Raw genomic sequence first — 23,775 nt, forward strand, 5'->3', positions numbered from 1 at the left:
TTTACAGATTTTAATTTTAACACAAGAAAAAACAACACACAGATATAGAATAACCATACGTTCGGATCTGTTCGGACGCGTTCCGATTTTATCTTACTATGGTTTAGATGGAAAACTTTTAATGCAATTTTAAATTTCGAAATCGTATGGAATTATTTTTGAATAAAACGTCTTATAAGTGTTAAATCAGTTTTTTTTTAACCTATAATAGAATTAATTGAACGAATTATACAGCCTAATCTTCAATTAATTTATCACTCAAGACTAACTTAAGGGCTTATAAATTTTACAGCTTTCGTTTTTTTTTAAAGGGTTAAGGTCAGAGTAAATTACGACAAAAGCTAGAAATATTAAGCCGGATTAATTCAATACTGATATGCTTAATAATTTTACAAGAATATATGTACATTATAACTGCAATAATAAAATAAGACGGAAATTAATTTAAAATATAAGAGTTTCTTGCAATTTATTTATATTCTTGTAACTTAATTTTGTAGCCTCCATATTTTGGAGGCAAAGGGCTTAACTTGAACAGCCATTAATTCTATGTCAAATAAAATACAATAAATTATACTTAACTAAAAACCATTTTATTATTGTGACTAAGATATTAGGACTTTTGTTCAAATATCAAAATTTTAATGGTAACCCTACACAGATACGCTTGGAAAAGTTCATTTCAAGATATTCAATGGAATCCTAGCATGTTTGTTATGCCCCATATATCGCTAATTGACAATAATTCTATTCTTTTACCGTAACTAGTTATGTCGAGATTATTATCTGTACTCGTATTTAAATAATTGATTCTCACCATCTTGAAGTAATCATCACACAACGCATACCGTGTGCAGAAAGCAAGTAGGAGAAGCGCGCCGGCGGCCATCTTGGATCAGCTGTCGGATTTATTGTCTTAACACACGTAAATACATTGTGTCACTTAAAAATTATGTATTAAATAATATATTTTTAATTTTAAATAAAATAATATCACTTTTATAATTATATTTGTTATATAATATTATTTTTAATTGAAACTAATTAACTAAATTTGAACGAATTTCAGTTTTTGATATTTAATTGTTTGTTTTTTTTTTTTTTTATTGTATTAGATTGTTTTTTAGTCTGTTAGAAAACTGTTTCGCGGTCTTACTTGTCGACGACTGGTACAATATTTCCTTTGCTTTTGTTTTCTATATGGTTTGGTGAACACGACGTTGTACACGGGTGTGGCACGGGCCAAGATTGTTTTATCTCAAGATATTATTTAAATATAGAATTATGATTATTTAAAAAAAATATGCACAATCGCACAAGGGAATTGTTTGTCTAATAAATGATTAATATTAATTAACAAAGTGACATTTTAATTTGTATGTTGTTTTTTTAATATTATAAGCAATCACTGATCGTTTTTTTATAAAGAAATAACTAAATAACAAAAGTCCTTAGTTTTAATAACTAATTTTTAGGTTAATTTTATCATAGAACAAAATTTAACTATATTGTCATAATTATCTTACGATAAATTAATTACGTGATAACGTTTTTGTATGAATTTGTACAGTTCAACATTGCTTAGAATAAATGATAATTCTTAAGATTTATCTTGGGTTCAATAATTACACGTGTATCACGTTGAGACGGTCGATTGCGTGCATGCGACACACTGACAAAGATTATAAGGAATATTTTAATGAAAACAATGATATGTTTTATATTATGCCTAAAATATGTTGTCTCACAGAGACTGCGTCCAATGTTTGATCCAAATTTTATCAAATATTTTCTGACAACCAACAAGCACGCACGCATACATACGGACACGCAACACATAAGCAATAAATGCTTAGAATTTAAAGTGAGAAAAGAAGCATTAAGAATTTATTGTATTATTTTTTAAAATAGCATGTGTATTGGGGAGATGATTTTGGTTTTAATATATAGGTAGGCTGACGGAAAATGGTCATCACCACCCAAAGACGTTGGCGCTATAAGAAATATTAGCAATAGGCTATTTGACTGGTTTTTAAAATCCATTTTATATTATTTAGTAGTGGTTAAGGAATCCAGTAAAAGTTTTGTCTTTTAATTCTAGTACATATTTACTGTAAAATATCAAATTAAAAATTCAATATTTAAATAGCGCGCGAAAACACTACCACAATATGGCGCTGCAATGGGGTCGGAGACGTGACATTCCTGTATTGTAATCTGTGGTACATATCATCTATACACAGTAGGCAAACGACGTTAACAAGCAAGTGACGTCATCATAAACCCGACCAATCAGGAGCGTTTTCTGTCACGTGACAAACGTTTAAAAAATGCATTTTTATTTATGGTTTTTTTGAATGAATTATTTATCATTTTCAATTTTCAAGTTAATAAATAACCATTCTTAAACTCATAATATATACTGATTATAATAATTGACATTTTAGTTTTCGCATTGTAAAATAGCCAATTCCTTACAACGCCAATGCACCACCAAACTTGGGAACTGAGATATTATGTCCCCTGTGCCTGTAGTTACACTGGCTCACTCACCGGAACACAAAAATACAAAGTATTGCTGTTTGGTGTAATATGATATACGTGGATGGTAGCTGGTAACCTATACGGTGTACCACAAAGCCCCACCACCAAGTAGAGTTCGTAGAGCATATATTTAAATTGTATTTATCTATACATAATATAAAAAAATTGTCTCTCAGTTGTCTATACGCTTAGATCTTTTAAAAACACGCAACGGCACCCTATTATCAAGTAACTAACTTTTGATGCCCAGTTATTTTTTTCTTTTTTATGTCAGAGGTGGCAGACGAGCAGGAGGCTCACCTGATGGAAAGTGACTACCACCGCCCATGGACATCTGCAGCACCGGGTGTCTTGCAGGTGCGTTGCCGGCCTTTAAGGAAAGAGTACGCTCTGTTCTTAAAGGTTCCCAAGTCGTATCGGTTCGGAAAAACCGCCAGCGAAAGCTGGTTCCACAGAGTGGTTGTGCGAGGCAGAAAATGTCTTAAAAATCGCGCTGTTGTGGATTTTAGCTTAAAGTATTATAATATATCCTTATGAGTGGGTGGTGCCTACCTAGACGGGTTTGCACAAAGCCCTACCACCAAGTAAATTGTCTGGAAATGTGTTACGTTATTTTTACAAAAAAATCTAAATACCTATCAGTTAACGTCAAAATCTTTATTCAATATAGAATCGTTATACATATTAGTTGTCAAATATCTACTATCTTTGATTACCAAAGAAATATCACACATTCGAGAAGAACCGGCTCAATAAACATAACATAACATAAGCAGCCCGTAAATGTCCCACTGCTGGGATAAAGGCCTCCTCTCCCTTTGAGGAGAAGGTTTGGAGTATTTTCCACCACGCTGCTCCAATGCGGGTTGGCGGAATACACATGTGACTGAATTTCGTTGAAATTAGACACATGCAGGTTTCCTCACGATGTTTTCCTTCACCGCCGAGCACGAGATGAATTATAAACACAAATTAAGCACATGAAATTTCAGTGGTGCCTGCCTGGGTTTGAACCCGAAATCATCGGTTAAGATGCACGCGTTCTAACCACTGGGCCATCTCGGCTCACACAGATATAATAAACATAGCGGAATATTTTATACCCGTACATGGCCGGAAGGTGTTGGGGGTTTATTTTGATAATATTCCCAAAAGATGTTTCTAAAAAAGACTTAAAACTTAGTCGGTAATAGTCATTAACAGATTTCTATTGACAGTGTAACCCATTTAGAATATTAATGTTAATGTTTTATGTTTTAATCCCCTTAATAAGATCCCCTTGGAAATAAAACTAAAACATATATTCCATATTTTTTAGTTTCATTTCAAAGGGGATCTTCTAAACAGACGTCAATTCTGTAATATCCGAAGTCGTATTCTATATATTAATAACGTAAGCTAATTTTTGTCCGAAAGAGCCGAGATGGCCCATTGGTTAGAACGCGTGCATCTTAACCTATGATTTCGGGTTCAAACCACTGAATTTTCATGTGCTTAATTTGTATTTATAATTCATCTCGTGCTCGGCGGTGAAGGAAAACATCGTGAGGAAACCTGCATGTGTCTAATTTCAACGAAATTCTGCCACATGTGTATTCCGCCAACCCGCATTGGAGCAGCGTGGTGGAATATGCTCCAAACCTTCTCCTCAAAGGAAGCGGACCTTTAGCCCAGCAGTGGGAAAATTTACAGGCTGTTAATGTAATGTATTTTTTGTCCCAGTGATTATGGGATAGCTGCAAGAGCTGCTTCAAGAGCAGAAAATTAAAGAGCCTTCAAAAAAAGAGCGTACTCCTTCCTAAAAGGCCGGCAACGCACCTGCAACCCCCCTGGTGTTGCAGATGTCATGAGCGGTGGAAATCAGTTTTTATCACAAAAAAAAACAACAAAAATAAAAATTAATTTTAATTTAACATGGTTATTTTTATTACTATAAGTATATATATATATATATATATATCTCCGAGATAATGTCGATATATCGAGCTTCACAAAATAAAAAACATGGTAATTATCCCGTTTCAATTACTCAAATTCTATAATCCATAATCCAGTATATTTGATTGAAATAAACTTTACAGTAAGGCATATTTGATTCGTCAATATTTCAACTCTACCATCGTTGCGGAGAGCAACGAGACGGCAAGAGACTCGCATAGTTACTGTTTAAAAAAAAAACAGAATACAATGATTCTTGTATTCATAATTACTGTTGCTGACCAGTCCTGGATTGAAAATAGAGCTCAATCCAAGCTCTATACAAAAGTTATTCATTTAGATTATATTTTAATAAAATTATTTAATCTTTGGATATATTTTTAGTATTGCAAAAAACAGGCAAAGATGCTGTCAAACAAGATGTTAATTTAATAAACTAAATTAATTGTTTTGCTGACGTTACTCAAATTAACGACCATTGTCCGTACACGCACACTTACGTATGCAGTCACGCACTCATATTTCATTTAAACCATCTTTAATGTCTTACATTTAATCTCAAATTATATAAATAGATTAAAACTTATAATTGTCTATTAAAGTTAAGAAACAACAAATGAATACTTAGATTAAAAAAAAAATAAGCAAAGGGCGTGTTTCGACGGCCGTGCTCCATTAAACTCTAAGCTGCAATTTCCGGTCATTATCACTGCAATCATTAGAAAAAAAAACAATTAATTTAATTTTTACAGATATCAATTTCTTTTTTATTTTAGCGTACATCTTATAATTGTTTTAGAGTCTTTTTGTGGTGCGTCTTCAAAGCACTTTTGCTTCACTCATTCATTTAACAATTTAATATAAAAATAAAGAACTTATAGAAATAAAAATAAAGGAGACCTGTGTCAATGGTACGATCATAATAGTATGGTCTTCGGTCTAGAGTTAGGCTCTAGCCCGGAGACCTTCACCCATAATAAAAAAATATATATATATATATAAATATATCCGTTTTATCAAGGAGATTTGTCGTTCATATGAAGAAAGTACTTTTTCAAAACATTATCAATTTATCATTTTTCATCATCTCAGCCGGAAGATGTCCACTGCTGAACAAAGATCTGTAAGGATCTCCACAGCGGTTTGACGCGAGCCTCACAAGATCATTCAACCTTGTAAGGGTTCGTGGTCAATCGAGAATTATTTGTGTCATTGGTTCTAACCCACTGACACTTCAATTCAGTAATTCTTAGATTCAAAGTTATTCAGGGCTTCGAAGCGTTAAATTCAGCTTTGATAAAAGGCGTATCTCATAATTGGATAAAACTCTCATAAAAAGATTACTCCAAACACAAAAAAATAAAATAAGGAACAAGAAAATTAATTTAGTGTTTAAATCAGAATGTTATATAATGTAATATTCCTTATTTCAGATCCCTTGACGCAAACAAAAGAAATACTTTTGCAAAAAACCGGAATAAAATGGCTTAAAAAATACACGAAAGAGCGCCATGACGCCCGCCATATTGTTTTTCTTAACAACAAACGTCACAATAGGTAATACAAGATTCTGTTTATGCTCCGAATACTGTTTATTGTTAGTTCCTGGCCCTTTCTAAGCCGTAAAGAGGATGCTTATTAGTTCCTATTACCTACGCAATAAGTTATAATTTAAATCTTAGACAGTATTCTCATTTGAATTTAATTCAATTCTTGGCTGAATGGCTTTCAGTCGTTAACACTTTTATTGAGATAAACAAACGTTGGCTCCCCGGACGAAATTCGAACAGAATCGTTTTTGAAATTTTAATGATAGTATAATTTTTCGTGTTTCGAACGCTTTTGTTTTTCTTGTTTATTTTTATATTATCTTAGAAACTTACTAGCCCGCTTTAGCGGCCGCCGCGCTGAGCGTTTAATTTTTTTTTTAAAGTTAGGTTTACAATTATAGTAATTTTTATTATAAATGGAAGCCATACTTTTTTAAATTGAATATATTTATTGAACATATAAGATAAAAAAATAATTTTGAATACTGAAAATAATAAAATTAATGACAGGAAACCTAATTTAAAAAAGAAATTGAACTTTCGCGGCAAACTCAGTCGGCCTCTGACTACGCCTCAATTGCCACTCGTTCAATATATATTAAACCCGGAAGTCGAAAGGCGAAATGTCGTGGTCCAGCTCCACACAGTTTCCATAAAATTACATGGCATGTGGAATATCGAAAATCTTCATACATAACAACAACAAATTTAATTTAAAAGGTAGTGTTGACAAGTGGAAGAATTTACTTCATCCGCGCGCGCAGAACGTGTTTGAAGAAGATCTGATCGCGTAAAATAAAAATACATACTCGGTGAAGCTGGATGACCATGCCAACTTTAAGTTCATCACGAACCATGCTGTAATGAGTGTGGACATCCATATTTCGGATGGTGAAACAAAAATAGGGGGTAAATAAATCCACATGACCAGTGACGTTTACAATTCGACCGAAAAATCTGTTAAAAATAATTATTAATTTTACACAAACGAATAAGATGCTCCTTGCCGATAAAAAGGAGGACATTGAACGGTCAGCATGATTTAAAATTATAAAATAAATTATAAAAGTAATGCCGAATCTTCTCTAATTTTTCACGAATGACAGACAAACAGATAGTAAACTGTTTTTATAAAAGAACTTTATTCAGTTTACAAATAAAAACAAAGTACATTCAGCAATCGACTTCAGAAGAGTCGAATTTATTTTTGAGAATACTTTTTAAATTCCCGCTAATAAAACTGAGATTTAAAAAAAAAAAAACGATTATACAAACAATTTGATGTTATTAAATATTTATAAATTAATTTAACTTAATTATAACTTAATTTCAATTAAGTCAATAAACTAATTACAGAACAATACAATATCCTTATTTGTTAAGAATTCAAATTTTAAAAGTCAGGTTAGAGTTAAACACTATTTTTTTTTTTTATTACACCTGCCATCGGGTTTTTCTGCGTTATATATAGTCTCTCATTTGCGCAATCACATGTTCTTACTGTATACCAATTTTTATGAAGATCGGTTCAACCGTTCTTGAGTTATAGCTGTACAGACAGACAGACAAAAATTTCAAAAATGGTAAAATTTATGTCGGTGCGTCATAAAACGAATATTTATAATTACTGGCCACGTGGAGGGCGATATGGCTGTATAAAATAAAACAAACGTGCGAACAGACGTCGTCAGTTTACAATGATATTTAAAAAAAAAAAACCTGTCATAGGTTTCAAAATTTGTAAAAATCTGTTGAATAAATGAGAAGTTTCGCTTGCGACATACTAGTATTTATTAATTACTATAAATATTGTCGTTATTCGATGGCTAATGTACAGAAACTGTTGGAATACTCGAAGGGCAAACACCTAAACACCTGATAGTAATAATTATAGTCACCATCGCCTTTAGACATTCGCTAGGTAAGAAATGTTAACCATTACTTAAAACATCTCTGCTAACACTGGTAACTAAGATGTTATTCCCCTTGTGCTTGAAATTACAGTTGGCTCACTCATCCTTCGAACTGGAACTCAAAAATAATGAGTACTACTTTTTGGCAATAGAATATTTGATGAGCGCGTAGTACTGGGCACAAAGCTATACCACAAAGTTAATTATTTGTATGTATACACAGATTGAGCATTTAAGCAAGATTAATGCTTTAATAACCTGTTTATTTATACATATTGTAATAACTTAATATATATTTATGTTTTTGTTTTTTAAATTAACTCTCGCCAACGTCCATACCATGTTGAATACACCGGTTCTCGTCCGATCACCGAAGTTAAGCAACATCGGGCGCGTACAGTACTTGGATGGGTGACCGCCTGGGAACACCGCGTGTCGTTGGCATTTTTGCACTGTGCATAAAATACTTTCTGTTTTAAAATGATTGTTATTTAAGTATATTTTAATATGATTCTTATATCATTTATTCAAGTAAGTACGTTTGAATCGTCATGTAACTTGGATCGAAGATTCAACTGACTACCACAAGTGAAAACTCTATAGTTAGTACATATTTTTATTCTGATTAGTAATAGTAAAGTATCTTATAAGCAGTGATCGAAAAATTGGATGCATATTTACCTAAAGTTGAGGTGTTGGCTGTTATGGAATGCACTTTTGTATCGAAAAAATCCCGGGATTCCGGAATCGACGAATACAGTGTTTTGGTTATAGAATTAAGTCGGGTGAATACAGATACTTGCGTTCAGGTGTTTGCTAATATGGAATGCACTTTTGTATCGATCGTAAAAAATCAAGCTATTTCAGAATTATCGTTTAGTGCTCTCCGATCGGGTGCTGGCTAATGTTATAAAGTTAATTGCCAAACTGTCATTGAATGTCAACGTCAAGATAAGTAATTTTCTTTCTTCACTCTACATAGCGACAAACAACTCGATGCCTTGAACTTTAAACAAAGACACATATAAATAATTATGTAATACCAGAGTCCCGGGTTTTTTTATATTCATAATACTACACGCTAAATAAGTCGTCTCCATGCTACGTATGCGATTAGTTTTGCATTCCCGAATTTTTGAAATCCCGGGATTTATATTCAATAAATATGTTTTAAGAAGCCGCTTCCATAATTCTTAGCGAAAAAATAACTTTAGGTAAATATGCATCCGATTATTCGATCACTGCTTATAAGGCGACTGATTATTGCTATAAATAATCTGAATACTGTTTAAAATACATAATTTGTGTAGAGTTGCATATCGATAGTCTACTATCGATAGTTAAGGTGTTATCGATAGTCTCGTTTTGATCAATATTATCGATAGTATCGATAGCTTCCCTTGAGCAATAGGTACTATCGATAGTATTGCAAAAACCATTACTTTTAACCTAAATTATCGATAGCCCAAAACTATCTACTACAGATACTATCGATAGTACTATCGATATCCTGAATAGTTTTTGAGGTCAACTATCGATAGCCAAACTATCGATACTTCTGCAAATCTGCATTTCTACCGAGTGAGGCCATTGTATTGCGCTATATTAGTTGTGATTATTTTAAGGGGGACGGCGCGTACGCAGTCCCCACTACCAAAAATTACGCGTCCGAGTTATCCGCATTAGGGATAATCGCAGAGGTCAACCCATCCGCAGTGCAATGGATAGGCCTCGCTCTGGGGGAACCGCCTTCATGATCACGGTGTCCCCTACGCCAGGTAAGTATGCGTTGCTCCTCGTTGGCCGCCCTTATGTATAAACGGACAACGAACATCGTCAGCGCGATCTAATGTACTACTAGCGACATCTATCTTCTCACTGCCGTAAACGTTAAACAGAGGGTGAAATTTGAAGGGTAAACTCTCGATAGAGTGCGTCTAAGGATAAAATTAACATTCATCTTCGGAAGGGTCATAAAATGTTTTGTTCAAAAAATTAGTCAATTCTTTTGTGCTGTATCTCTCTTAGAACATTTATTTTCACAACACTGCTTATTTTCAGGTCGTTATGCTGGCACCATCTGCTAATTTATGGAGCCCTTCATACACTTCGGTGATTCTTTTTCCGGTCGAGACTCATATGAGATAATCATCCTGTCCTCCACACTCCATTGTATAAGGTCTAGTTTATTCAGCTACGTAGAGCTATTAGAATCAGGAGAGTGCTCTATCTCTCCTGTGGAGAGTGATTATTAGGCCTCTATTTATAGTGATTAGAAAGTGTGCATCTTAACCGATGATTGCGAGTTCAAACCCAGGCAAGCACCACTGAATTTTCATGTGCTTAATTTGTGTTTATATCATCTCGTGCTCGGCGGTGAAGGAAAACATCGTGAGGAAATCTGCATGTGTCTAATTTCAACAAAATTCTACCACATGGTTATCCACCAACCAGCTTTGGAGCAGCGTGGCGGAATAAGCTCTAAGCCTTCTAAAAGGGAGAGGTGGCGTTAGCCCAGCAGTGGTAAATTTACAGGCTGTTACTGTTGTTTTGTTTCTCTTGCAGAATATATTAAGTGTTATTTCGAATGAGGTCGTTTCTAGTGGTTCACCAGTTTATCAGAAGCGAGTACGGTGCTATCGCAGTCGTGGATAACGTATATGTTATTGTGGCAAGTCAAACAAATTAAGAGTATTGACTCTACTGTGTGCTTTATAGTACGACACAATTTAAATGAAGCATGGAAAATTTTAAAAAAAGTCAATCGATATTAAAAGCTATTACGTTTGCGTAAAGATCATTTTCGCATAACAAATAGATTGTTGGATGATTTTGAAGACGCACTTATTTGGATGTGATCGGTTGTTGTGTCGTGGTATACGTCATTCAATCATAATTCTCCACTCTGTTTAAAACAACGAATTGAATTCATGAATGGCTCACATAACCGTCCTCTTTGATTCTATTGTGCCTACGTATTATCTTTTGTTAATGTAAGCAAAAATCACTGTCCATAATGGCACCTAGAAACAAGTCGATATTCGGTATGCTATATTGTCAATTAATACATTATTGCATGTTCTGTCCCCAGTCGCCATTCTAACATCGCACTGTAATACCGTCGTAACAATTAAATATTGTAATAAAATATTTACAATTGCCTTTCATTACATCATCCACAAGACATTTAAGGCAAACTATGATATCCAATTCCTAACAATATCTTTACAATTGTCTACCTTTAATGCAAAATCCTTTTTGAGTCCGTGCTGTGGTACTCTTTGCCCGTTAGCACTAGATGCGCTCAATCTGTGGATATCTTTGCAAGTTAATTAAAAGTTTATTATTTAGCTCTTTGGATATATCCGACACGCCTGGATAAAAATCATTCGCAGGCCAACTAAGTGACGTTCTTTCCGAGGCACGGGAGTGTACTTACACACATTCAACTTTCAGGAGAATTATTCGACAAAAAAACCTTATAATTTTTTTCGGCTTGACCTGCATTTTGAATAAAGGACTCGGGATCTGCAGCCTTACATATAGCGATCAACGATGCATTTTAGTCCCTAATTTACTTCTCTTGGGGGCTGCTATTGTTTCTTGAGAGGAGCTCCATTGAAATTATGTTTAATTTGTTTAAAAGTTGTAGCAAATTTGTATAAAAATGTTTTATGTTCATGTTTTTAGGGAAAACTTTCGCCAACGTCCATACCATGTTGAATACACCGGTTCTCGTCCGATCACCGAAGTTAAGCAACATCGGGCGCGTTCAGTACTTGGATGGGTGACCGCCTGGGAACACCGCGTGTCGTTGGCCTTTTTGTTTTTCAATTCTGTTGTGTAAATCACAGGATTTTGTTTTTTCTAAAATGTTGCTTATTTTAGCATGTTTGACTAAGATCAAAGTATAATTTATTCAAGCCTTTGAGTAAATGATACTTTAGTTACAGGTTGACACTGTCTGTAAGGCTACCACCTCATTGGAATGTAGATTCTGCTGGACAACAAGTACGATTAACGACTGTAACTACATTAAAGTAAACAGTGGTCGATGAAGTGAAGGATGCTGAGAGAGACACAACACAAAATGTTTAATGATCACGAAGGCTCCAAAAATGAATGCAAATCTCTATCAAGAGTGCGTTCCATCAAATTTCATCATTTTTTTCAGATCTTCCCCCGAAAAGCCAGACATGACCTAACTAAAAAATGAATTATGTTAATTTTTCGTTCGAGTACTGCAACCCAACGTTGGTTTTCCTGTTCAATTTCATTTTGGTGCAAGAAATCTATTGACTTTTCTTTTTAAAATACAGTTTTCAATGTGATTCTTAAGACATGATAGGTGGTTAGAAGGCGCTCGGCGCCCCCTTAGTCCCGGCGCCCGTGTGCGCTGCCCACTCTGCACGTAGGTAAAGCCGTCTCTGGTGGTCGATGAAATGAGAGATACAACACAAATTTTTTTATGTTCATGAAAGCTCCAAATATGAATTATATTTTTTTAACCGTGGACGTACTCTATCGACAGTGTTATCCTTCAAATTTCACCCTCTGTTTATCGCTTACGAAATTGAGGCGAGAGATGTCGCTAGTAGTACATTAGATCGCGCTAACGATGTTCGTTGTCCGTGGATATATAAGGGCGGCCGACGAGAAGTAACGCATACTTACCTGGCGTAGGGGACACCGTGATCATGAAGGCGGTTCCCCCAGAGCGAGGCCTATCCATTGCACTGCGGATGGGTTGACCTCTGCGATTATCCCTAATGCGGATAACTCGGACGCGTAATTTTTGGTAGTGGGGACTGCGTACGCGCCGTCCCCCTTAATATAAAACTATATATATGTCCTACAAAATCCGCTATGTGTCTTATTTCCATAGACTATGGAAATGATTTGATATGCTTGAGACTAGTACAAGCATTCATTGAAATCGGTTGCTTCAGAACAGATGAGACTGACGAGACAGTGAAAAGTAAAGTAGATTGACTGCCGAGTTGTACATTGGTGCCTTTCGAACAATCTATATAGCCGACGGTGCGATGGTAGCACAGAGGTGATATTTAAGTGGTAACCTAACATGTAACATGACGTTTAGTACGATACAGCTCGAATTCAGTACTTTTTTGTCTGGCAACAATTAATAGCGTGCATATACCGATTTATTTTATTCCTGTAGTAGTAGTGATTCACAAAATAGAGAGAATGAGAAGCAAAAAGGCCAACGACACGCGGTGTTCCCAGGCGGTCACCCATCCGAGTACTGAACGCGCCCGATGTAGCTTAACTTCGGTGATCGGACGAGAACCGGTGTATTCAACATGGTTTGGACGTTGGCGATGTCTTTCCCAAAATAGGCAAACACAAAACACATTATTATTTTATCATCCTCGAAGAAAAAACTTCTGCTATGGAACTCTACATTATTCCAGAGTGACATGAGCTATATTTTATACTTTAATAAATTCACAAGGTATCAAAAATTAGCGTATAAATGTCATTATTTGGCGTGCGCTGCAAAAACTATCGACGATACATTAAATATTGTGAATATCTGCAAAATATTCCTGATGAAACATGGAATAGTCATTCCAATATTTAAATCTGGTGGTACTTCAGACTCCAACAACTATAGGCCAATCTCAGTACTACCAACCCCCAGAAAATATATTTAAAAAAATGTTTTAGATCAATTATTTGCATCATTTAAGAGACAATCTGCTTCATAGAAAATAATTTGAATTTACAAGAGATCGTTCAACAATCAACGCAGGCATTGGAGCTAATTATATCTTATTTTAAGAGCGGTTAATCAGTCACCCTAACGAACTCACCATGGATCAATAAGTGAGACGACCGAAACGTCATCATATCCTGGAGCTATATGACGGGCAGTAGCTCTGAGCAACAGATGAGTGGAGCCTCCAATGGGAAGCCGTTCCGAATGACAGCATCACGGAACAGATTTTCTCATAGTTTTAGGACTGATTGCTAATACAAGCGAAAAAGAAATAAGAATATCTATGAAGCCCGGGAGCAGTCACAGAAGGTCTTTGGGATCTTCTGTGACTTACCCAAAACCTCTGATTGCGTTCAACGTGAAACTATGGGCAGAAAAGTTTATGATTATTGAATTAGAGAATATTCGTTCCATCGTTTTTGACTTCTTATCGTTACAGTAGAATTCAGGGGGTTGACGTTAAAGGGAAAAGGTCTTCTAGGGTCTGAGTTGGTATGGGGCCCCTCGAGGTTCAATCCCAGAGCATTTTCTATTATCTCATATACAGAAATTGCCCTTTTTTTGTTGGAAACAAATATGATGTAGTATTGTTTGCTGATGCTTAGTTTTTAAACAAAGCTCCCATTTGCGGTCAAAAAATTAGATTATTTACTGGTGTTTATGCGGCTCGCTTAGTAAATATTAGTTATTAGTTCACAGTATTATGTCTTGAATGAGTTCATGGTTGATAGCATATATAGCACTTTGGGTATAAAACATTTTCCGGGCTATTTCTTCAAATATAATAAAAATTGAATACATATATGTAAATAATCACATATTGACAAAAGAAACCGCTGAGTTTCTTTAGTCGGCTCTTCTCAGGTCAGTGTATTTTCTTTTCCGGACAAGTTAATTTAATTTGACAATAGATAAATTAGATGCATCTATATTTAATAAGATAATTTGATATGGTTTGATTTAGAGCCCTGTGTAGCCCACACTGCCTAATGCACAAGGTTGGTGATGCTTTTGTGATATGAGGAATAATTTACATTAACAATCCACCTAAATACTCCTAAATGACGTTGTTTGTGTCATATAGGAATAGGGAGTCCGGCGAATGGGCCATCTTTTGGTAATTGGTCGCCACTGTCCAAAAGATTGATACTGTAGGAAATATTAATCAAACCAATGCGCCACCAATCTTGGCAACCAAGATGCTATGTCTCTTGTGAGTTGTGACTGTAGTAACACTGGCTTACCCGCCCTATAGACTGTAACACAATAATACTGTCGTTACTCTTTACTGTCATCTCCTCACTATCTTTTCTTGGCTTAAGAGAATAAAATTTAATTTAAGTTCATATAAATTTCATATTATATAGGACATAACCAATTATACGATAATGTGTTAATTATATTGACAATAAAACCCTCGTCAACAGTAGGATTGAGAATAGAATTGAGAGCCGAGATGGCCCAGTGGTTAGAACGCGTGCATCTTAACCGATGATTTCGGGTTCAAACCCAGGCAGGCACCACTGAAATTTCATGTGCTTAATTTGTGTTTATAATTCATCTCGTGCTCGGCGGTGAAGGTAAACATCGTGAGGAAACCTGCATGTGTCTAATTTCAACGAAATTCTGCCACATGTGTATTCCGCCAACCCGCATTGGAGCAGCGTGGTGGAATATGCTCCAAACCTTCTCCTCAAAGGGAGGGAGGCCTTTATCCCAGCAGTGGGACATTTACGGGCTGCTAATGTAATGCTAATGTGCAACAGTAGGAGTGATAAAATAAAATATTTACGTTTATCTTTTAAGTTTGAGTTGTCGCCAACGTCCATACCATGTTGAATACACCGGTTCTCGTCCGATCACCGAAGTTAAGCAACATCGGGCGCGTTCAGTACTTGGATGGGTGACCGCCTGGGAACACCGCGTGTCGTTGGCCTTTTTGTTTTTCATTTCCTCTATTTTGTGAATAACTAAACTCATTTTTTTTATTACGATAGTTTGTATACAGTAATCAATTATTCATTTCACAACTGTTCATTTACCCATTATGGGCGGGTGATGTTAAGGTTACCAATCAAATATCAACTCTGTCTTGCCATCGCACCGTCCGCTATGTAGAGGCACCAACTTAATATACGAGTATATATAGTATAATATTTTTTTTTTTTTTGCGTAATATTTTACATAAAGAGGGTAGCCAATTGTACTTTAAAGCTGTTAGTTTTGTTATTCAAAGATTGTACCTGATATTAAATAATAGGCCACAAATAAAGTCATATAAACATCTTGTATATTTTTTTTACAAATTCTTAATAATCTAATATCCGTAACCGAAACTATCCGAAACAATCGGTTAGTCCGAAACAATGTTTCTCTTGCCGAGAACCATCTCCTCCAAGGGAGGGGAGGTGTTAGCCCCGCAGTGGGAAATTTACAGGCTGTTACTGATGTTTTGTTTCTCTTGCAAAATTGATATTTATATTTTGTGTTATTTCGAATGAGGGCTGTTGTGTCTAGTGGCTCACCTGTTTGTCAGAAGCGAGTACGGTGCTATCGCAGTCGTAAATAACGTATATGTTATAGTGGCAAGTCAAACAAATTAAGAGTTGACTCTACTGGTGCTTTATAGTACGACACAATTTAAATGAAGCATGGAAAATTTAAAAAAAAGTCAATCTAAATTAAAAACTATTACGTATGCGTAAAGATCATTTTCGCATAACATATAGATAGTTGGATAATTTTGAAGACGCACTTATTTGGATGTCATTGTTGTTGGGTCGTGGTATACGTCATTCAATCCGAATTCTCCCCCCTATTTAAAACAATGATTTGAATGGATGACATGAATGGCTCACATAACCGTCCTCTTTGATTCTATTGTACCTACGTATTATCTTTTGTTAATGTAATCAAAAATCACTGTCCATAATGGCACCTAGAAACAAGTCGATATTCGATATGCTATATTGTCAATTAATACATTATTATATGTCATGTCGCCAGTCGCCATTCTAACATCGCACTGTAATATCGTCGTAACAATTAAATATTGTAAATTATATTACAATACATATATCTATACTCAATTGCCTTTCATTACATCATCCACAAGACATTTAAGGCAAACTATGATATCCAATTCCTAACAATATCTTTACACTTGTCTATCTGTAATACAAAATCCTTTTTTAAACCGAGCACTACGTCTGTGGTACTCTTTGCCCGTTAGCACTAGATGCGCTCAATCTGTGGATATCTTTGCAAGTTAATTAAAAGTTTATTATTTAGCTCTTTGGATATATCCGATACGCCTGGATAAAAATCATTCGCAGGCCAACTACGCGACGTTCTTTCCGAGGCACGGGAGTGTACTTACACACATTCAACTTTTAGGAGAATTATTCGACAAAAAAACCTTATAATTTTTTTCGGCTTGACCTGCAGTTTGAATAAAAGACTCGGGATCTGCAGCCTTACATACAGCGATCAACGATGCATTTTAGTCTCTAATTTACTTCTCTTGGGGGCTGCTATTGTTTCTTGAGGGGAGCTCCATTGAAATTATGTTTAATTTGTTTAAAAGTTGTAGCAAATTTGTATAAAAATGTTTTATGTTCTTGTTTTTAGGGAAAACTTTCGCCAACGTCCATACCATGTTGAATACACCGGTTCTCGTCCGATCACCGAAGTTAAGCAACATCGGGCGCGTTCAGTACTTGGATGGGTGACCGCCTGGGAACACCGCGTGTCGTTGGCACTTTTTGCATTTCAATTCTGTTCTGTAAATTACACAAAAAAAAATAAATTACACAGGATTTAGTTTTTTCTAAAATGTTGCTTATTTTAGCATCTTCGATTAAGATCAAAGTATAATTTATTCAAGTAAATGCCTTTGAATTAATGATACTTTAAGGTTGAAATTGTCTGTAAGGCTACCACCTCCTTGGAATGTAGATTCTGTTGGACAACAAGTACGATTAACGACTGTAACTACATTAAAGTAAACAGTGGTCGATGAAGTGAAGTATGCTAAGAGACACAACCCAAAATGTTTAATGATCACGAAGGCTCCAAAAATGAATGCTAATCTCTATCAAGAGTGCGTCCCATCAAATTTCATCATTTTTTTCAGATCTTCCCCCGAAAAGCCAGACATGACCTAACTAAAAAATGAATTATGTTAATTTTTCGTTCGAGTACTGCAACCCAACGTTGGTTTTCCTGTTCAATTTCATTTTGGTGCAAGAAATCTATTGACTTTTCTTTTTAAAATACAGTTTTCAATGTGATTCTTAAGACATGATAGGTGGTTAGAGGGCGCAAGGCGCCCCCTTAGTCCCGGCGCCCGTGTGCGCTGCCCACTCTGCACGTAGGTAAAGCCGTCTCTGGTGGTTGATGAAATGAGAGATACAACACAAAGTTTTTTATGTTCATGAAAGCTCCAAATATGAATGATATTTTTTTAACCGTGGACGAACTCTATCGACAGTGTTATCCTTCAAATTTCACCCTCTGTTTATCGTTTACGACATTGAGACGAGAGATGTCGCTAGTAGTGCATTAGATCGCGCTAACGAAGTTCTTTGTCCGTGGATATATAAGAGCGGTCGACGAGGAGCAATGCATACTTACCTGGCGTAGGGGACACCGTGATCATGAAGGCGGTTCCCCCAGAGCGAGGCCTATCCATTGCACTGCGGATGGGTTGACCTCTGCGATTATCCCTAATGCGGATAACTCGGACGCGTAATTTTTGGTAGTGGGGACTGCGTACGCGCCGTCCCCCTTAATATAAAACTATATATATGTCCTACAAAATCCGCTATGTGTCTTATTTCCATAGACTATGGAAATGATTTGATATTCTTGGGACTAGTACAAGCATTCATTGAAATCGGTTGCTTCAGAACAGATGAGACTGACGAGACAGTGAAAAGTAAAGTAGATTGACTGCCGAGTTGTACATTGGTGCCTTTCGAACAATCTATATAGCCGACGGTGCGATGGTAGCACAGAGGTGATATTTAAGTGGTAACCTAACATGTAACATGACGTTTAGTACGATACAGCTCGAATTCAGTACTTTTTTGTCCGGCAACAATTAATAGCGTGCATTTACCGATTTATTTTATTCCTGTAGTAGTAGTGATTCACAAAATAGAGAGAATGAGAAGCAAAAAGGCCAACGACACGCGGTGTTCCCAGGCGGTCACCCATCCAAGTACTGAACGCGCCCGATGTTGCTTAACTTCGGTGATCGGACGAGAACCGGTGTATTCAACATGGTATGGACGTTGGCGATGTCTTTCCCAAAATAGGCAAACACAAAACACATTATTATTTTATCATCCTCGAAGAAAAAACTTCTGCTATGGAACTCTACATTATTCCAGAGTGACATGAGCTATTTTTTATACTTTAATAAATTCACATGGTATCCAAAATTAGCGTATAAATGTCATTATTTGGCGTACGCTGCAAAAACTGTCGACGATACATCAAATATTGTGAATATCTGCAAAATATTCATGATGAAACATGGAATAGTCATTCCAATATTTAAATCTGGTGGTACTTCAGACCTCAACAACTATAGGCCAATCTCAGTACTACCTACCCCCAGAAAATATATTTAAAAAAATGTTTTAGATCAATTATTTGCGTCCTTTAAGAGACAATCTGCTTCATAAAAAATAATTTGAATTTACAAGAGATCGCTCAACAATCAACGCAGGCATTGGAGCTAATTATATCTTATTTTAAGACCGGTTAATCAGTCACCCTAACGAACTCACCATGGATCAATAAGTGAGACGACCGAAACGTCATCATATCCTGGAGCTATATGACCGGCAGTAGCTCTGAGCAACAGATGAGTGGAGCATCCAATGGGAAGCCGTTCCGAATGACAGCATCACGGAGCAGATTTTCTCATAGTTTTAGGACTGATTGCTAATACAAGCGAAAAAGCCCGGGAGCAGTCACAGAAGGTCTTTGGGATCTTCTATGACTTACCCAAAACCTCTGATTGTGTTCAACGTGAAACTATGGGCAGAAAAGTTTATGATTATTGAATTAGAGAATATTCGTTCCACCTTTTGACTTCTTATCGTTACAATAGAATTCAGGGGGTTGACGTTAAAGGGAAAAGGTCTTCTAGGGTCTGAGTTGGTATGGGGCCCCTCGAGGTTCAATCCCAGAGCATTTTCTATTATCTCATATACGGAAATTGCCCTTTTTTTGTTGGGAACAAATATGATGTAGTATTGTTTGCTGATGCTTAGTTTTTAAACAAAGCTCCCATTTGCGGTCAAAAAATTAGATTATTTACTGGTGTTTATGCGGCTCGCTTAATACTTATCAGTTACTTTCACAATATCATGTCTTGAATGAGTTCAAGGTTTAAAGCACATAGCACTTTGGGTATAAAACATTTTCCGGGCTATTTCTTCAAATATAATAAAAATTGAATACATATATGTAAATAATCACATATTGACAAAAGAAACCGCTGAGTTTCTTTAGTCGGCTCTTCTCAGGTCAGTGTATTTTCTTTTCCGGACAAGTTAATTTAATTTGACAATCAATAAGTTTGATGCATCTATATTTAATCAAGGAATTTGATTTGATTTGATTTAGAGCCCTGTGTAGCCTTCACCGCCTAATGGACAAGGTTGGTGATGCATTTGTGATATGAGGAATGATTTACATTAACAATCCACCTAGCTACGCCTACATGACGTTGTTTATGTCATATAGGAATAGGGAGTCCGGCAAATGGGCCATCTTTTGGTAATTTGTCGCCACTGTCCAAAGACATTGGTACTGCAGGAAATATTAATCAAACCAATGCGCCACCAACCTTGGCAACTAAGATGCTAAGTCTCTTGTAGTAACACTGGCTTACCCGCCCTATAAACTGCAACACAATAATACTGTCTTTACTTTATCATCTCCTCACTATCTTTTCTTTAGGCTTAAGAGAATAAAATTGTTTTTAATTTAACTTCATATAATTTTCATATTATATAAGACATGTCCAATTATATGATAATGTGTTAATTATATTGACAATAAAACCCTCGTCAACAGTAGGATTGAGAATAGAATTGAGAGCCGAGATGGCCCAGTGGTTAGAACGCGTGCATCTTAACCGATGATTTCGGGTTCAAACCCAGGCAGGCACCACTCAAATTTCATGTGCTTAATTTGTGTTTATAATTCATCTCGTGCTCGGCGGTGAAGGTAAACATCGTGAGGAAACCTGCATGTGTCTAATTTCAACGAAATTCTGCCACATGTGTATTCCGCCAACCCGTATTGGAGCAGCGTGGTGGAATATGCTCCAAACCTTCTCCTCAAAGGGAGGGAGGCCTTTATCCCAGCAGTGGGACATTTACGGGCTGCTAATGTAATGCTAATGTGCAACAGTAGGAGTGATAAAATAAAATATTTACGTTTATCTTTTAAGTTTGAGTTGTCGCCAACGTCCATACCATGTTGAATACACCGGTTCTCGTCCGATCACCGAAGTTAAGCAACATCGGGCGCGTTCAGTACTTGGATGGGTGACCGCCTGGGAACACCGCGTGTCGTTGGCCTTTTTGTTTTTCATTTCCTCTATTTTGTGAATAACTAAACTCATTTTTTTTATTACGATAGTTTGTATACAGTAATCAATTATTCATTTCACAACTGTTCATTTACCCACTATGGGCGGGTGATGTTAAGGTTACCAATCAAATATCAACTCTGTCTTGCCATCGCACCGTCCGCTATGTAGAGGCACCAACTTAATATACGAGTATATATAGTATAATATTTTTTTTTTTTTTTGCGTAATATTTTACATAAAGAGGGTAGCCAATTGTACTTTAAAGCTGTTAGTTTTGTTATTCAATGATTGTACCTGATATTAAATAATAGGCCACAAATAAAGTCATATAAACATCTTGTATATTTTTTTTACAAATTCTTAATAATCTAATATCCGTAACCGAAACTATCCGAAACAATCGGTTAGTCCGAAATAATGTTTCTCTTGCCGAGAACCATCTCCTCCAAGGGAGGGGAGGTGTTAGCCCCGCAGTGGGAAATTTACAGGCTGTTACTGATGTTTTGTTTCTCTTGCAAAATTGATATTTATATTTTGTGTTATTTCGAATGAGGGCTGTTGTGTCTAGTGGCTCACCTGTTTGTCAGAAGCGAGTACGGTGCTATCGCAGTCGTAAATAACGTATATGTTATAGTGGCAAGTCAAACAAATTAAGAGTATTGACTCTACTGGTGCTTTATAGTACGACACAATTTAAATGAAGCATGGAAAATTAAAAAAAAAGTCAATCTAAATTAAAAACTATTACGTATGCGTAAAGATCATTTTCGCATAACATATAGATAGTTGGATAATTTTGAAGACGCACTTATTTGGATGTCATTGTTGTTGGGTCGTGGTATACGTCATTCAATCCGAATTCTCCCCCCTGTTTAAAACAACGAATTGAATTCATGAATGGCTCACATAACCGTCCTCTTTGATTCTATTGTGCCTACGTATTATCTTTTGTTAATGTAAGCAAAAATCACTGTCCATAATGGCACCTAGAAACAAGTCGATATTCGATATGCTATATTGTCAATTAATACATTATTATATGTCATGTCGCCAGTCGCCATTCTAACATCGCACTGTAATATCATCGTAACAATTAAATATTGTGAATTATATTACAATGCGTATATCTATACTCAATTGGCTTTCATTACATCATCCACAAGACATTTAAGGCAAACTATGATATCCAATTCCGAACAATATATTTACACTTGTCTACCTGTAATACAAAATCCTTTTTTAAACCGAGCACTACGTCTGTGGTACTCTTTGCCCGTTAGCACTAGATGCTCAATCTGTGGATATCTTTGCAAGTTAATTAAAAGTTTATTATTTAGCTCTTTGGATATATCCGACACGCCTGGATAAAAATCATTCGCAGGCCAACTAAGTGACGTTCTTTCCGAGGCACGGGAATGTACTTACACACATTCAACTTTCAGGAGAATTATTCGACAAAAAAACCTTATAATTTTTTTCGGCTTGACCTGCAGTTTGAATAAAGGACTCGGGATCTGCAGCCTTACATATAGCGATCAACGATGCATTTTAGTCCCTAATTTACTTCTCTTGGGGGCTGCTATTGTTTCTTGAGGGGAGCTCCATTGAAATTATGTTTAATTTGTTTAAAAGTTGTAGCAAATTTGTATAAAAATGTTTTATGTTCTTGTTTTTAGGGAAAACTTTCGCCAACGTCCATACCATGTTGAATACACCGGTTCTCGTCCGATCACCGAAGTTAAGCAACATCGGGCGCGTTCAGTACTTGGATGGGTGACCGCCTGGGAACACCGCGTGTCGTTGGCACTTTTTGCTTTTCAATTCTGTTGTGTAAATCACAGGATTTTGTTTTTTCTAAAATGTTGCTTATTTTAGCATCTTCGATTAAGATCAAAGTATAATTTATTCAAGTAAATGCCTTTGAATTAATGATACTTTAAGGTTGAAATTGTCTGTAAGGCTACCACCTCCTTGGAATGTAGATTCTGCTGGACAACAAGTACGATTAACGACTGTAACTACATTAAAGTAAACAGTGGCCTATGAAGTGAAGTATGCTGAGAGAGACACAACACAAAATGTTTAATGATCACGAAGGCTCCAAAAATGAATGCTAATTTTGACCTTAGAAGTACTCTACCGAGAGTGCGTTCTATCAAATTTCATCATTTTTTTCAGATCTTCCCCCGAAAAGTCAGACATGGCCTAACTAAAAAATGAATTATGTTAATTATTCGTACGGAAACCCAAGGTTTTTATTCAGTTCAATTTCATTTTGGTGCAAGAAATCTATTGACTTTTCTTTTTAAAATACAGTTTTCAATGTGATTCTTAAGACATGATAGGTGGTTAGAGGGCGCTCGGCGCCCCCTTAGTCCCGGCGCCCGTGTGCGCTGCCCACTCTGCACGTAGGTAAAGCCGTCTCTGGTGGTCGATGAAATGAGAGATACAACACAAAGTTTTTTATGT

The 23,775-nt window shown here is 36.0% G+C and overlaps 1 protein-coding gene and 11 non-coding genes across 12 annotated transcripts in view; 8 read left to right on the top strand and 4 right to left on the bottom strand.

Annotated features, from left to right (window-relative positions):
* The window catches only part of LOC125074136 (angiotensin-converting enzyme-like), a 31,342-nt gene extending 30,365 nt beyond the window's left edge, over window positions 1-977 (bottom strand). Inside the window, exon 1 of the mRNA XM_047685363.1 lies at window positions 818-977. Coding sequence (XP_047541319.1) covers window positions 818-889 — 72 coding nt within the window. The 5' untranslated portion in view covers window positions 890-977. The remainder of the gene's footprint in view (window positions 1-817) is intronic.
* A 7,293-nt stretch (window positions 978-8,270) lies between these two features.
* On the top strand, window positions 8,271-8,389 carry LOC125074466. Its single transcript, XR_007120114.1, has one exon. It is a non-coding gene; the product is annotated as a 5S ribosomal RNA (ribosomal RNA).
* Window positions 8,390-9,569: 1,180 nt separating this feature from the next.
* Window positions 9,570-9,731, bottom strand: LOC125074475. The gene has a single exon (XR_007120122.1). It is a non-coding gene; the product is annotated as a U1 spliceosomal RNA (small nuclear RNA).
* A 1,915-nt stretch (window positions 9,732-11,646) lies between these two features.
* LOC125074467 lies at window positions 11,647-11,765 on the top strand. The gene has a single exon (XR_007120115.1). It is a non-coding gene; the product is annotated as a 5S ribosomal RNA (ribosomal RNA).
* An 846-nt stretch (window positions 11,766-12,611) lies between these two features.
* Window positions 12,612-12,773, top strand: LOC125074476. The gene has a single exon (XR_007120123.1). It is a non-coding gene; the product is annotated as a U1 spliceosomal RNA (small nuclear RNA).
* Window positions 12,774-13,167: 394 nt separating this feature from the next.
* On the bottom strand, window positions 13,168-13,286 carry LOC125074471. The gene has a single exon (XR_007120119.1). It is a non-coding gene; the product is annotated as a 5S ribosomal RNA (ribosomal RNA).
* A 2,219-nt stretch (window positions 13,287-15,505) lies between these two features.
* Window positions 15,506-15,624, top strand: LOC125074479. The gene has a single exon (XR_007120127.1). It is a non-coding gene; the product is annotated as a 5S ribosomal RNA (ribosomal RNA).
* A 1,705-nt stretch (window positions 15,625-17,329) lies between these two features.
* Window positions 17,330-17,448, top strand: LOC125074464. Its single transcript, XR_007120112.1, has one exon. It is a non-coding gene; the product is annotated as a 5S ribosomal RNA (ribosomal RNA).
* An 867-nt stretch (window positions 17,449-18,315) lies between these two features.
* Window positions 18,316-18,477, top strand: LOC125074477. Its single transcript, XR_007120124.1, has one exon. It is a non-coding gene; the product is annotated as a U1 spliceosomal RNA (small nuclear RNA).
* Window positions 18,478-18,871: 394 nt separating this feature from the next.
* LOC125074491 lies at window positions 18,872-18,990 on the bottom strand. The gene has a single exon (XR_007120138.1). It is a non-coding gene; the product is annotated as a 5S ribosomal RNA (ribosomal RNA).
* Window positions 18,991-21,173: 2,183 nt separating this feature from the next.
* On the top strand, window positions 21,174-21,292 carry LOC125074493. Its single transcript, XR_007120140.1, has one exon. It is a non-coding gene; the product is annotated as a 5S ribosomal RNA (ribosomal RNA).
* Window positions 21,293-22,993: 1,701 nt separating this feature from the next.
* On the top strand, window positions 22,994-23,112 carry LOC125074465. Its single transcript, XR_007120113.1, has one exon. It is a non-coding gene; the product is annotated as a 5S ribosomal RNA (ribosomal RNA).
* Window positions 23,113-23,775: the final 663 nt, after the last annotated feature.

This window comes from Vanessa atalanta, chromosome 27 (genome assembly GCF_905147765.1).
Source record: "Vanessa atalanta chromosome 27, ilVanAtal1.2, whole genome shotgun sequence".
In the NCBI taxonomy this organism is placed as follows: Eukaryota; Metazoa; Arthropoda; class Insecta; order Lepidoptera; family Nymphalidae; genus Vanessa; species Vanessa atalanta.